We start from the raw sequence: 15142 nt of genomic DNA, 5'->3' as shown, positions 1-15142 counted from the left end.
TCAGCATTGAAACATTCAGGATGACGCATGTACACATATGGTGGGGAAAATGATACGAAGAAAACTACCCACCACACAAATTCAGCTACTTGCTTTAATTTTGCTACGCTTACTGTATCCATTAATGTCACTAATCATGTTAATACACATGCCTATGTATAGTGTAGTAGAAGAGGGAAGACACCTTTACATTTTCTCAGTCTTGGCACTAGCTTGTGGAACGGTTGCTGTGGATGCAGGAAGAACTCCTGGTGAAGTTATTGCCCAGCAACTTTCAGATTTTGGGGCATCATGTATTCTTTATATGTCAATTCATGTGTTCCACTCCCCACACCCTTTTTTTTTTTTTTTTTTGTAGCGTGTTGGAGAACTTAACTCTTGGTCACTATGAAAATGTCCAAAGTATTGTTTTAGTACATAAGCCTATGGCTCATGCAGCCCTTGACGTAGTACAGGTGGATTACAACATGAAGATGCCAAATCATTGAATCATATCAAATGCATTTTCATAATGTAAATGCTTTTTTGTATCAAACTCAAATGTGGCACTTTTTTTTTCCAGCATTGCTGAGGCTGGAGAGCTTGTTACATGTAGAACAGGGCAACTCAATCATGAAAAATGACTTCAGGAATGCTCCATTCCTGCCTTAGGCTAGCTAGCACTCCTTTCCCCTCTCTTCCACAATCAGCAAATTAGTCACAAAAGTCCAAGCCTCATAGCAAATCACAACAATGTTTACATAATATTGACAAGTTCTAGCATAGACTGTTGAGTTTAAAGGCACTGACAGTGCCGAGTCATTATGAATCCATAAATCCTTATCTTGTTTCCGGGGGAAATCATTGTGTATGTCAGATGGTCCCTTACATCCTCCCCACCCACACCTAACATTTGAATTAACTGTATAATTCCCATCAAAAGTGATGAAAGAGAAGATGTCATAACTGTACTAACTTTTTGCCAAAAAGGAAACCAGACAGAGAAAGCAGACCTATGTTTCCACTGTGAGAAGCACAGTGTTGTGAACGTAGTTATACTGTTGCACATCACAGAAGCAATGAAAGAGATGAGTGTTAGAAATCCCTCTCTTAACCTGCACCTTACTGGGCAGGGGGACCTTATTAACCTTGGCACTAATACCCATAAGAACCAGGCTTCATAAATTCCTCTCCTTGCAAAATCATTATTTTTACATATGACAGTGTCCAAGGAGTGTCATGACACTCTTAGTCATTGTGCTCTGCCCCACACCCAGAAAATAATCACCTTGCATGGGAATGAACATCAGTGGATTCTTTAATCATCAAATCTGAGAGGCTGCAAGGGAGGCGTACTTGTTATAACTTGTGACGATCAGAGCAGCGCTGCCGAAACTCCGTGTAGAGTTTTATATCTGACTCCTGCATCGGTAAACTAATTGGCTGCTGCTATAAAAGAAGTTGAAACCTAATATGTATCTAGGTTTTCCTCAGGAGATAAAGTTGCACACACACTTGTCAACTAAGCCATTTTTTTTCCTCTGAAAGATTGCTGGATTTTCACACCCACAGGCTTGAGGAGCAGCCACAACCAAAATAAACATTTCCTGTTCTTGTATATGTTTTCAGCCACTATTTTGCAGTCTAGGACAGACTTAAATTCTGCCCATATACTGATTAAACTGTGCCTGCACAACCTTCTCTTTACATGGGCCTTAAACTGTGCTGTTCCTCACCCAGTACAGGTAGGAATATTTTTCTTCCCCGAAGTCAGGTTGTGGTATATTACATACCCTTTTGTTTCGGTTTGTTTTGTTTTCAAACAAGTGAAGATGTCTGTGTGAACACATTGCCTATACAGTGATTAATCACGGCGGTTGATAAACATGGGTTGAGCGAGAACGCGGTGCCAAGCCAGTGACTCACTCCACTGTGGTATGTGCTGGGGCACTACCTGCTCCTTTCCCACTGGCTTTTGTGCTCCTTCCCTTCAGTGAAAGCTGCCATGTGCTTTCCCTCTGCTCCTGAGCACAGAGCTGCTCGTGGGACTGCCAGTCTGCCTTTAGGATTGCAGTCAAAATGAATTGACTACAAGATGATCTGGTGTAAATTAGAAATATTGCACTGGGATGAAGTCAGTCAATGTCTGTAAATCCAGTGCAGTCGACGTTCGGGCCCTGAGTGAAGGCAAAATCTGCAAAGCCAATTGTTGGCCCATGAAAGGAACATTCCTCGTGCGTGGGGGACACAAGCTGCAGCCCTTGCTTGTCCGTGCAGAAACTTTCCGAGGGAGATATTTCTGTTCTTTTGCTGCTCTGCAGTTTGGTCCAACGCAACGTGTGACATTTTGTTTGAGTCATAATGCCAAGAAAGTGAGTTTTGTTTCAAGGGCACAAAACACTCTTGTGGAAAATTCCTTTATCTTTTGATGGAGAATAATAACTTCTCTGAAAATTTCTCACACTTTTTCTATAGTGTTTTAGCAACTATATTTTAATTAAAACTCCGTAAGGTGAGGCATTATTTTATTACATACTGTAGGTTTTTTTCACAAGCAATTTGCATGGGCTCTTGTTTAACTCAAAAATCCTTCAAGGCAGAATCATATGCCCTTTTGTCCTTATTGTGTGTGAGTGTGTGCTGAAGCACAGATGCCACCAGCTGCCCTAGAGAAGGGTGAAAGTGTCCTCCCAAAGCAACCGTGAACACATCACTGGAACGGTAACGTGCAGACTGTCTGATGTAATGCAGAGAGTAATTTGCTGTTAATGTGTATCAGTTCAAAGGCCTCTGGCAAAAGTTTAGCTTGTCTCAGAGAGAAAGGATGGATGAATTAGTATTTGACATTTGTAAATGCAACAACTGCATGCCTGCCTTTCTTCACACTTCTCTGCTTTGTGGTAGGTGTTTTCTGTACTTTGAGGATTTTTGCTCTCGCAGAGCTAGAAAGTTGTTCATCGATAAATGGAACAAGTTCTGTTTGCATTTTAGGAAATCTCATTTTCATTTTTTTGCATTGTCTCAGATTTTATTTTTAACAGATGGGTAGGTTTTGGATACTTAGTAAAGCAGCATTCTCAACCTGATGGAAATTAACTTGCTTGTGTATTTGAGGGGTGAGATATACCTGGCCACTAAAATTCAGCCCCCAATGACTTTTACTCAGGGTTTTGCCCTTGTAATCTGATTCTGGCCACGTTCACTCCAAGTGAGTGAATGAAGACTTCTGTTAATACCTTTCCTTTCTGTTTACGGCTGCTTCACAACGTGGATGCTGTAATAGTGATCCTGGTAAGAAGTGTTGCTGTCGAGATCAGAACTTGCGAGCAAAGCTAAAGTGCTCGTGGTTTCCTGCTGCATTCAGAAATCATGGTACATGGAAGCATAGTTACAAGCAGGCACAAAAATTACAGCATGATCCAACAAGAATATAATCTATGTACTATTGGAGATTAATTCTGTGATTTTGTTGTTTTTACTCTAGCCCTGCTGCCACAGCAGTGATATCGTTGGCGTTTGGACGTTACATTTTGGAACCTTTCTTTATGCAGTGTGAAATCCCAGAACTTGCAGTTAAACTTATTACAGCTGTTGGCATCAGTAAGTATCCAATTTTAGGTTTCAGGGAAGGTTAAAGATGATGTAAATTGTGGGGGGAGGGGGAAGTAATCACCCACTGAGCAGGTACTTGTTTGATGTGAATCATTACAAAATGACTGTACATTCATTGCCAAGGGCATCAGTGTGCTTTTTACCTGGGTATGTGTGTTTGTGAACATATGCAGTAGTAAAAAGAAGAGCATACTTTATTAATGGCAGGGAAAATCTATGGCCAAAGGTGATTCTGTTACCACTTGAATTAATGGCAGAACTCTCATTGCTTTTGTGGAAGCAATTTCAGTCCCTAAGAAATGGTGAGCCTGTGCCAGAGATATGGAAGAATGATTACCTGATTTTAAACGCTTTGCTCTACTTCTGTTTTAGGAGGCAGTTGAGTGCCAAGTATGATGCCATGAAGAAATGTAGTTCTCTTGAGTGGAGCACAGGCAACATGAGATCATCCTCTCTAGTCCCTCTGTCCTTCATAGCAATAAAATTTACTGAGGCGCTTGTGGTTCAGGAAGCAGGAACCCAGCTGATAACTTTGGGAGCAGGGTGTACAGCTTAGTGACGATGCATGTTGCCAGCAGCTTGTCCTACTCATGCTAACTTTGCAATTAATGTAAAAAAGACTGTTTAGGGCTACAGAGAACCGACAATTTCCAGTGGATGGAGGGAGGCTACCCTGAGACAAAAAGCTTTACTGAGTATCTGGGCTGGTGAGGGACACATGCCCACACATTCACATCCAGCTGTACTGGGAGGAGGGTGCAAGCAGACCTGAGTAATTACTAACAGATTGTTCCTTTCAGTTTGGTCAGTGCACATATCAGAAACAAAAGGCCTGGAAAAAGGAATTAAAACATGCAAAATGATCAAAGGCACACAGGAGACCCTTTCAGTTTTGCACAATACTAGGTTCAGATGACTTTTTCTTTCTTTGTGGTAGGGAGTTCAATCGACATTGAGATTTCCAGTCTGCGAGTTACTGTGGCTTTTTGTAGGAGCCCGCTTCGTAAGAGTTCCCTTCTGCCAGGGGTGTTAAAAAAAATCAGTACGTAACCACATTTCTCTCTAACTTAATTATGCACAAACTACAGGTTTCATAGGAATAATTGAATTAAGGGCTTGAATTTTGAGGTCAATGACTTTTTATAGCTGCATCTGTCTAAAATGTTTCAGTGCAAGATAAGGGTGAAACAGATGTTCAGTAACTTCAAGGTCACTGAGACAGAAGGAATGTTAAGTGAGGACTCCATCAAAGCATTTTATTAAGTGCATGTGATTCGAGCACAATAAGTGAACAATTTGAAGTAGGTTTTTATTGCTTTTAATTTAATTGAAAATCTGTGTGAGAAGCCAGGGCTTTTCAAAGCAATTAAACAAAGGAGTAGTATTGTGGGGGGTGGAGTTATGTTGAAATAATTACAGCCTAAAGGGAGAGAGTAGTTCACAGCAGAGTGCTCCTATGGTGAGCACGGGTCTGTAGCGAGCAGGTAGGATGAGCCCTCGTTTCATCGAAAGAGGGGATTCTTGTAGAAAGTTTGTAATGGTGAATGGGACAATGCTGAGGAAAACAGTGACATGTCATAATGAGGCTTTATCTTTATTCTTTTCAGTATGCTCTGCTGTGGAATTTCAGTTGTAGTAATTTTTGTTCATATGCTACACTTAAGCTCAGGGATTCCAGAGTGTATGACTATTATTCTTGTATAGTAAAAATTAGCTGCTGTGGTAGTAATTGTTATGAATGTTTTGTATTGTACATGTAAGCAGAGTGATAGGTAAGGTTTAGATGATGTTTGTCTGGTCAGACACGTGGGAGCCCTGAAGATCTCTTAATCTGATTTAATGGTGCCAAAGGTAGTGTTTACTTCCACTGAAAATTTTAAGTTAATCAGAAAGTGTATTGATGTGCCTTTTGTCGTCTTATCTGCTCCTGGTCCCTTCTCCCTTCTGTGCCTGATGAGAGAGTGCTCCCTGTGTATATGTCTGTCTTTTGTTGGGGGGAAAGGTGGTGGGAAGCACCATTAAACTCTGTCTTTGGATGAGACTTTGTTGTTCTGTGGTTTTACCTTGTCACTTCTTCCTACCCTTTCTAGTATGATAAGAGGTTTTGAAAAATCTGCAGGTGATTCCCTGCCCCAAACACAATCAGTGTATCTAAACACTTTCACAGTTGTCTAAACTGCTGTTAAAACACCCAGTAAGGGAGTTGTTAAAGCCTCACCTAATATTGTAGCCCAGCTGTTTCTATCTTTGTCACAAGAAAGCTTTCCTCTTTTTTATTTTTTTTTTCTTCCCACACCTAAACCTTCTTTTCTGCAATTTAAGCCTATAATTAAAAGGTTGCCTGAGATTGGTACAACCAGGATTATGGTGAGGAGTGGCAAACGCTGTTGCTCCTCTACAAGATGCAAACAAGTACTTCTTGTAGAGGGGCTACAGCCCTTTCTGCTCCCCACCATTCCACCTCTGCTTCAGTGCTGAAAAAAGAATGATGGTGCTGAATAGATGATGTAGATTAGATGAGAGCTAAAATGGAACTACTGGAGATGGTGACCTTTAGAAAAACCCTCATTCATGGTTTATTATTTATAGGAAAAAAAGCATGTGCTGAGCACAAAATTCCCTTAAAAATTCATATATGTTCTAAGCAATTTTGAACAATCTGTAGAAGCAAGTTTTCTGTTCCACATTATAGTGTTTTCTTTTTTATTTTTTAATAAACAACTAACCAAATGTGTAAATGTTTCAATGGCTTGATAGAGAGAAGGGTGCTTGTGTGGAAGGCCGCCTGTTCTTTTCAAGCTTAGAAATCACTTTAATTTGCTCAGTATTTCTCAGGTGAATCTCTAAGGAGAAAAACCTAGGCAAATATTGGATAGTGCATATCTCTGTCTGCCAGTCTACCATAAACTTTCCCTAAATTCAGGGAATTTAACTGGATCTGAGTGAAGAGCAGACATCTCAAAAGATATGCCAGGTAGAGTATGTGCCCCAGTAGGGGCACAGGGAAGCTGAAGAAAATGCCAGCAGGAGCCAAGGCCTTCTAAATGCCCAGCTTTGCTTGACTTGGACACAACAGCCCCAGGACACAAAGGAGAAGGGATGCCATTTTACTTTGTTCTGATGTTGAACACTGTTGTTTTAGGAGAAAAACCTTTAAAAGTTTATGTTTATCTGAGTGAAATCTGGTGTACTCCTTATTTGTTGTCTCTTCCAATAAAGAAACATCCTATCACCATTGCAAAACATTGTGATAGACAGTGCAAAAAAAAAAAAAACCACTATATTCATATATTGCTTTATTTGTATCTTTTAATTCTTCTCCTCATGGTAAGCTTAAATGTATTTGTAACAGGAAGGGATAAATTATAGTGTGCAAAGGTACTGAACCGTGATATCAGTATGTAACCTGAATAGATATGCAATCTTAACTGAGCCTGTTTTAATCTTTTCACTTGGCCTGTGTATCAGAAAGCAGGTAAATGGGTTTCAGCGATTAAAACCTGTGAGACTGAAAGCAGGTTACCAACTTGCACATGTTTTCAAAATTTTTACACTCATTCATGCAAATTTGGGACATTTTAAGCTGCAATAATGTATAATTTCCCCCTTTTTCTGGAGGTCTGCCAAAACATCTCAAATACCCTAAATTATGGCTGTTAGAGGCAATATTATGCTTGAAAACTGAGGTCAGCTTTACAGATCGATCAGTGCGTGCTGGCAAAAACTTCAGCCCAAAGGTGTATTGGCATAAATTTGGTGTGTAGATGAGTCTATAGGCAGCTGCTTTTTTTTCCATTACAGAAGATGTTATGGATGTTGCTCTCTCCTGCTGACAGTTTTTAGACAAGCAATTTAAATTAAGACATTTCTTGGCTTGCAGGAACAGCAAAAGCTGCTCTGATGGGTGCTTCTGTGCCTCCTGTGACTTCGTTTTAATTGACGCATTAGGATCTGCAAATTGAGGGTATTTTTTGCTTTGTGTGAATGCCTTGACCCTAAAAGCCTGACAAGTTAGTGGAGGGCAGTTTTCTTGGTTTTCTGCTGAGGCAATGGTATATGTATTCTTGAAAAGTAGGACAGGATGTAATGCTTACTGCTGCTTCTCCCATCAGATTTTGTTATCCACCTGTAGCTGTGGCTGTGTGAAGAAAAGAGAACGTGAAAAGCAACAAGATCGGTGTTACCATTGTGTTTGATTGTTCATGAACCCCATTTTGTTCTCCCTCCATGCTCTCTCCTTTGTTAGGATTCATCTTGCTTTTAGTTAAGTGTTTAAGTTAATTGCCTATGCTCCCCAAAGAGTTAGTGGAGAAAGAGGGAGAGAGACGCTTCCTGAAGGCAAGTAATCTCATCTGAGGCAGGCATCTGAAAGGAGTGTTATTCATCTTCTGGAGGTAACTGTCTCTTCGTTGAGGATGCAGCCACACTACGTGTCTGACTTATAGTTAGCAAAGTTAGAGATGAGTCCTTCTTTCACTGTCCTTTTGTCTGGGGAGTTGCTGCGTCCTTCTGATCTTTGCTGTGATCCTGTATCAAAGTGTCTTCAATCAGTTTCTTGAAGTATCTCCAGAAAACCCTATTCATAGAAGAGAGTTATTGAATAATGACCATAGTCCCAAGATATGATTTCTTTCTTGAATCTTGGCACAATTGTTCTCTTCTTTTCCTGTTCTTTAGCAGCTTTTTTCATGAGTCTTCCCTGTTGCGTTTCACAACCCAGTTGCTAACACAACCACTATGGTGCTGATACTGGATAGCAGTGCAAGCCCCACATCCCTGTTTGTTATGCACACACAACTGCTAAGGCTTGTATCTGAAGAAGGCTGTAAAATCTTTTAGCCTTTTATGTCCAATAAAATGAAATTCCAGAAGGTACCAAAGTGGTCGCAAATCTAAGAACTTAAGTCTCAGCCCTGCAATCTGACCTACTACGTTTGTGCAGTCATCCAACTCCTCAAGGGGCTTACTCTTAGACAGGACCATCAAAGCTGGTTGCACATGCACTGGACTGACTGCAGGTGTAGTGTCCCTTCAGCTTCCCAATTAAATGGAGGTGCTTGCAGTGCCTGCTTTGCTTTTCCTATTTGATTAGAAATCCTCAGATGAAACACTTCGCTGGCTTGCACTCACACTTGGGGATGGAGAAGGTGTCAACATGAGAATACAACTGCATTCTTTACTTTCAAGTCAGTGTAGCCCTTATACAGATTTGTGGCTTGTGATGTGTGTGGCTGGCCAGTAAGGAGGGTTATGAGTTTCCATGTGAGCTGACAGTAGTGTTTGTAATAGTTTGCTATCCAGTGACATTCTCGTGTGTAGCTGGAAAGTAAAACTGATGTGTTGTAAAACCTTGAGGAGGGCTCTCTGCAGAGAGGATGCTCACATTACCTATTCTGACCTGTGTAAGGTGACAGAACAATTGCTGCAGTCAGCTCGAACTCTGAATAAGCTGGATGTCAAATTGCAGATACTTTTGTACACGTTAAACTCTTCCTTGATGTTTTCTTGTGGTCTCATCCCTGCTTGGGATTCTTCTGGGAAAGAAAAGTACAATATCCTGAACTCTCTAGGAAATTTTAAATAAGGCAGTGTTTGTTTATGGCACGGGATTTTCTTTATAACTTAAACACTGTTGGTCAAGTGAATAGTTTAAATATATTTTGCTTAAATGACAGTTATTAAACTTACTGGTAATTGAGGCCTAGGAAAAGAGGGGGAGCCTCAATCAGCACTGATATTCAGCAGCAAGCTAAAGGGATCTTTCAGTGTTCAAATAAGTGAAGATATCTCAGGGTAGTATTAGGACAATAGGGTAATGAATGGGGGTCCTGGGATTTTCTGTTTCCTCTCAAGTGTAGGTATACATGGAACTAATAAAGCAACAAAAAAACCCCAAACCAAAACAAAAGAAGTCATACTTTTTAGAATTCCACAGGATTTATTTATGACTTAGAAAAGAACACCTCAGTTCTGAAATATAGTAAGCTACAGAATTGGAAAAATACTTTGATCTTTTTGATCTTATTTTGGTGAAAAATTCACATTAAGTGATGTTGTGAGATTATGCTGACTTTGGTGAATTGTTTATTTGAGAGTGGGGCCCTCTATTTCCCAAATAAAAACTCCAGAAAATACTTCCTCCCCACCCCTTTCCCCCTGAAATTTTATTTTATTAACAATATCTAAAAAATACATTGGAATCCAAATTAGATGGAATTTTCCATTAAACCAGAACTATTTTTTGTCTAAGCTAAGAAGAATTATTTATGTTATATGTTTTGGCCTTACCAGGATCTCTAGAACAGACTTGGGATAAATCAGTGGGTTTTGCTGCCAGAAAGCTTGTAGTGTGCCAGATTTACAATGCTAGCCCATACAAACTGGCTCCCAGACTCTGGCGGGAGATAGCAACTTGTGTTTTATGTGTCAGGAGATGTGTGATATGGCTGATGATACAGACAAACTTGTGCTCTTGAGAGAGTTGGAAGTGTGGGAGGACTGTGATGAGGAGCTAATTGATTAGCTCCATACAATGGCAAGATAGAGAAGATGAGTGAGCAGGCTTGTTTGACTATGTTCACCTTTCCCTGCAGCAGGGGGAAAGGGACATTTTATCTAGTGAAATGAGTTCCCTTTTATGTTCTTTATGGTGTGAGGTTTTTTTTTTTTAATATCTAAACTGTTTAAACAAGCTAGAATAACTGACCCTCAAATGGTAAGACATACCCTCCTTGTGTCAGACAGTGCATCAGGAGATACTCTTCCTGACCCAGCAGGAGATGTGAGCCAGGCAGGCAGGGCATAGAAGCACTTCTCCCTTACCTTGCTATGTGTTGGTGAGGCGCAGGCCTGGGCTTTGTTTTCAAGAAGTAAAAGGTCTCTGTTTCTTCAACAATTCCCAGCAAGGATGGGCACGTTACCTGTGCTCCGGCCCTTCTGTACCTTTGGTGGTACAGCAATAAGGGAGGAGAAAGGGTGGAAAAAGAGACGTGGGGGTAAATAAGGTTGTGAGTGACAAATTTATGCTGAGGCCTAAATGGGAGTGAGAAAGTTTAATATGATTATTCACTGTTATTGTTTTCTGAAAACGCAAGTCTCAAACCAGCGCTGATACAGAAATCTGGAGTGACAAGGGTTGGGCAATTAATTTCTTTCATCCTGGCAGTCCATTGTCTACCAACAGCTAATGATTCTGGGTAAATGAAGCCATAATTTGGTGTAAAGAACAGGCAGGGAACGGAGAGATGGATGGGCCATTCTGTGGGTCAGACAGAGGGGCTCAGCTCAAGCGTTTCGTGCAGCATCTGGAAGGGGAATATGAGAGGTGGGAGGGCAGCGGCTGCAGAAGGTTGTCGGGGTGTATTTCCTTTAATGCATCAGGATCTATTGTGTGTGGTCTCTCCACTGGAAGAGAATTTTGTGGTAATTTCAGTGGCACGAGTATTTCTTTCTGACTTTTCTTTTTCCCCTTGCAGCGCTGGTGATGGTCCTGAATAGCACGAGTGTCAGTTGGAGTGCCCGCATTCAGATTTTCCTTACCTTTTGCAAGCTTGTAGCAATTCTGATAATTATAGTCCCTGGAGTTATCCAGCTAATTAAAGGTATGAAATGAAAAGTAAATGCTTTTAAAGTGCTTTTATCTTTACCCTCCCCAGTCTTTCCCCACCTGCCTCCGCCAAATAATGCTTATAGCAGCAAAATCTCTTAATTAGTCTGTGCTTGTTTAGCTGAAGCTCTGTACTGTCATGTAATTGATTAGAAGTGGAACTACACTGGGATGAACTGGTATTTCCTTCAGCATGCCAATGAGTCTATTCAGATCAGATGTGATTTTCAAATAAGCAACAGGATCACTCTTCTCTGTAATTTGCTTTTAGCGTGAACTTTGTGAAAGGGTCAGGATGGGTTTTAGTGAGGGAAGGGCATACCCCTCCCGAAAGCATATGCCTAGTCCAGGCAGAATATATGTCCTTTAACTGGGCTACTGCCTAGTCCTGTTCAGTACTGGTGGAGGGGGCTCAGAATTGGGGAATAGGTGAAAGTAACAGTATCATGAATGCTGTTCTACCACTTTTGTGATGTATATTGTGGCATCAAAGGCGCTGTACTGGCAAGAGAAACCAGTTAGCTGTTGCTTTCATGGGCTTCCTGCCTGCAAATGCTGGATGCTCATGCTGCATACACGCTTTGCTTCTTCCAAGTGAAAAACTAAAGCATACAGCTAAAGGCAATAGTCTGGAGCTAAACCAAACAAAGCAAAGGAAAGCAGAAGTGTTTGGAGGGCCAGAATTACTCTGCAGACTTTATCAATGTTGTTGCATGAGCAAGGAGTGTGAAAACACACCTCTCTTCTCCCCAGCAGCACCCAGCATTGACATCTGCAGGTCTTTCCTTGGCTCTCTGGAAGTCATTTGGGTAAAGCCGTGCTGGCAGAGAAATGCTTTTTCCCTGACACATGCTCAGCTACCTGAAGAGGCTGTTCCACTACTGCTCTATCAGGAGCGGGTGTGAGATGGTGACAAGCCCCAGCTCGTGCTCATGACAATAACCACACAAAGCCCAAGGAGCCATTCAGTGCAGTGGGTCAAGACAGGGAGCACTCTTTAATGAATTTGTAGAGTTTTTTTTTCAAACAAAAATTGTCACAGTTGTTGGCTCTGTCCCCGGGGTTGCTCTTTTATGATGCTTCACAAAGCCTCCCATCTGAGTCAACAGCACAGCATTACGCTCTGTGGTGAGCTCAGTATCCCAGGGAGAGGCAGGTCTCTGGTTAGCAATAGACTGAAATAAAAGTTTTCCTGTGTAGCACTCCGCTGATTCACTATTTGTGTTTTCATGTTTTTCACTTCCTTTCTGGCAGTTGCAGTGCCTCTTCCCTCACCTCATTTCATGCCCAAAACTTCTCTCTGTTCCCATCTGCCTATTTTTTCTAGACCTTTGGAGCAGGCCAGACCGAGGTTTGGATGGGGTTTGCTCCCCTTAAGTAGCTCTGATAGTGTCCTTGATTCCCCACTGGGACCTTCTTCTGGCCACAGCTCTTCCCTTACCCAAAAAGCCTCCACTTCTGTGGGAATTTTGACTGAGGGCTCAGCAAAAACTGGCCCATTGTTAATTTAAGTTAGAATTAATTTTGCATCTTCCTGCTCCTTTTCTGTGGATGATCATGGCTTCTCAGGAAACTTGGGATACTGTATGGAGGTCTTAGAAAGCATAGATCACCTTGTCAGGGAGTAAGAGCATAACAAAACTCCTACATGTTTGCACTTATAGATATGCAATTCTTACTTAGTGTAATATTAATACAGCACCGACTATAATGTGGTAGGGAGTAACTAATTTTTTTAGTGGTAGAGTTGTTTTAAGATACTGGGTTTGTTACCTTAAAAATGTTGCTTATGAGTGAAATGCTAGCAATGTTCCTTCTGATTACAATGTTTAACAAGTGAAATTTTCCACAGCAAAAACTACGGAGCTCATTCTGCTCTTTCATGTTGATGTAAGTTGCTGCTGGAGATGACATTGCAGGGAGTGTCATCAAGCTCAGAATGCTTTGAAAAAAAAGAATCGGTCAAATTCTGCTATTGCATGACTAGGGACACCATGAGATCTTCTACAGTTGCTGGCAGATTACGGCTGCAAGGGTTGGGTCAGAAATTAAGGCCAAGGGCAGAACTTGAAGTCAGCAAGCTGTTGAGTGATTAAATGTTACATGGTGTGATATGTTTATTTGTTTTAAAGTAGTAGGTGACCAAAGAGCTTGTTTTTCAACATTATTTTTGTTGATGTTGCAGGAGAAACACAGCACTTTAAAAATGCCTTTGCAGGGAACGATGCCAGTGTTCTGGGACTACCCCTTGCTTTCTATTCAGGAATGTATGCCTATTCGGGCTGGTAAGTTGTTGAAACCTGTAAGAATGTGTCCTGAAAACAAACACTAATATGCTCTAACAGAGACACATCTATGTGAAGAAACGAATAGCACGTTCTATATCGTTTGCCAAACTGCATCGTGTATTGAGTCTAGATCTCACCACTGTTCCACATGCTTTGTAGTTATTCTGCAAGCAGCTCTACAGAGGAAGGAGTTTGGGTTTGGTTTGGTTTTTTTTTCTACTCAGGTGTACAGTAGATAAACATGCACTGAACACTAAAAAAAAATCAGACTTTTATTTCTGTTCTTAAGATGAGAAATAAAGGCAACAAGAAGGGAATGTTCTTAAGTTTTCATTAGGTATTTTGATAAGAGGGGTAATGAAGCTCTAATTTTTATTGAACAAGTCAATAATTACATAGAAAACAAATTTGAAACACAGCACTTTAAAAATGCCTTTGCAGGGAACGATGCCAGTGTTCTGGGACTACCCCTTGCTTTCTATTCAGGAATGTATGCCTATTCGGGCTGGTAAGTTGTTGAAACCTGTAAGAATGTGTTTTTGTGTAACAAATTTATGAACTGTTAGAAAGTTGTGTGGACCTCAGCCTTTGCTTTATAAAAGCGGTATTTGAAGAATAAGAAGCAAACCATGGTAACATCTGTATAGACCACAAAACAAGGTAAAAATATAGATTCTTATGCCTCTTGCTCCAAGAAAATTGGACTTCACTTAGAAGAAGTACAACTGGCTTCCATACAAGTCAAGTGCTATGGACTGTAAGCAAAGGCGTGAGATTCTGCCTTCATGTATCCTGCTCAGAACTTTCTTTCAAGTTCCATCCCTTTCCCCCACCGAAGGACAGAGCAGTGGGTTTGGAAGGCGCTGCCGCTCTTCGAAGCTGCCTTACAATTTATTCCTGCGTAGGGAGGGCTCCACATTGTGCAGTGCCAATGTGCTTTTGCAGGAGCACTGCGTGGCGGGGGGGGGGAAGACTACAATGCACAGAGTGGGCTTATTTTAAGATAGTTTTGTCTGCAGGTCTTCCCCTTCCTTTCCACAGCCTCACAGGCAGATAAATTCTTTACCTCGCATAAAAGGCGAGAGCTGAGAGATAAGGGGTTTATTTATTTAATTCGGAGGGACAATGGGATGAGCATTCGAGTTCTCTGCCTGTCTGTAACTCCCCGGTTGCAGGAGCATTATAAGCATGCACACTGAAGTACTGAACAGAACTTTTGTATAAAATGGAGGTGAGGGGGAACCCTAGAGAGTCCAAAGCCTTTATCAGTGATAGATATACAAGAAAAGAGCCTGGCGTTTTGAAGCCTCAAAGAAATTGAACTCATTATGCAGACAGTCTCTACCTTCTTCCCTTTCTCTCATATAGCCACCTCTGTCTCCCATATCCATACATGAGATGGTTTCTCACTTTGAAAATATTAACCTAACTCTGTGTTTTTGTATGAAGGCACTTTTAAAAGCTCTTTCATCACCATGGAAGAATTTGTTTACTGTAAAACGCTACATCAAAAATACTGCTATTTTGTTGCTTCTTTCCTATTTCTTTCCATTTTCCACCTAACATTTCAAACCCCTACAATAAAAATAATCTCCGTTTTTCTTTTACACCTTCTGACTTTTATTTCAAGGTCCTTATTTGCTGCTTATAAAAGAAA

The 15142-nt window shown here is 41.0% G+C and overlaps 1 protein-coding gene across 1 annotated transcript in view; it reads left to right on the top strand.

Moving 5' to 3' along the window:
- SLC7A11 (solute carrier family 7 (anionic amino acid transporter light chain, xc- system), member 11) overlaps positions 1 to 15142 on the top strand; it is a 59556-nt gene that overhangs the window by 3476 nt on the left and 40938 nt on the right. The window contains exons 3-5 of the mRNA XM_010152162.1: positions 3464 to 3579; positions 11067 to 11192; positions 13383 to 13482. Coding sequence (XP_010150464.1) covers positions 3464 to 3579; positions 11067 to 11192; positions 13383 to 13482 — 342 coding nt within the window. The remainder of the gene's footprint in view (positions 1 to 3463; positions 3580 to 11066; positions 11193 to 13382; positions 13483 to 15142) is intronic.

Source organism: Eurypyga helias, unplaced genomic scaffold (assembly GCF_000690775.1).
Source record: "Eurypyga helias isolate BGI_N326 unplaced genomic scaffold, ASM69077v1 scaffold4335, whole genome shotgun sequence".
Taxonomy (NCBI): Eukaryota; Metazoa; Chordata; class Aves; order Eurypygiformes; family Eurypygidae; genus Eurypyga; species Eurypyga helias.
Note: the sequence above shows the minus strand (reverse complement) of the source record. Positions and strands in the feature narration are given on the sequence as shown.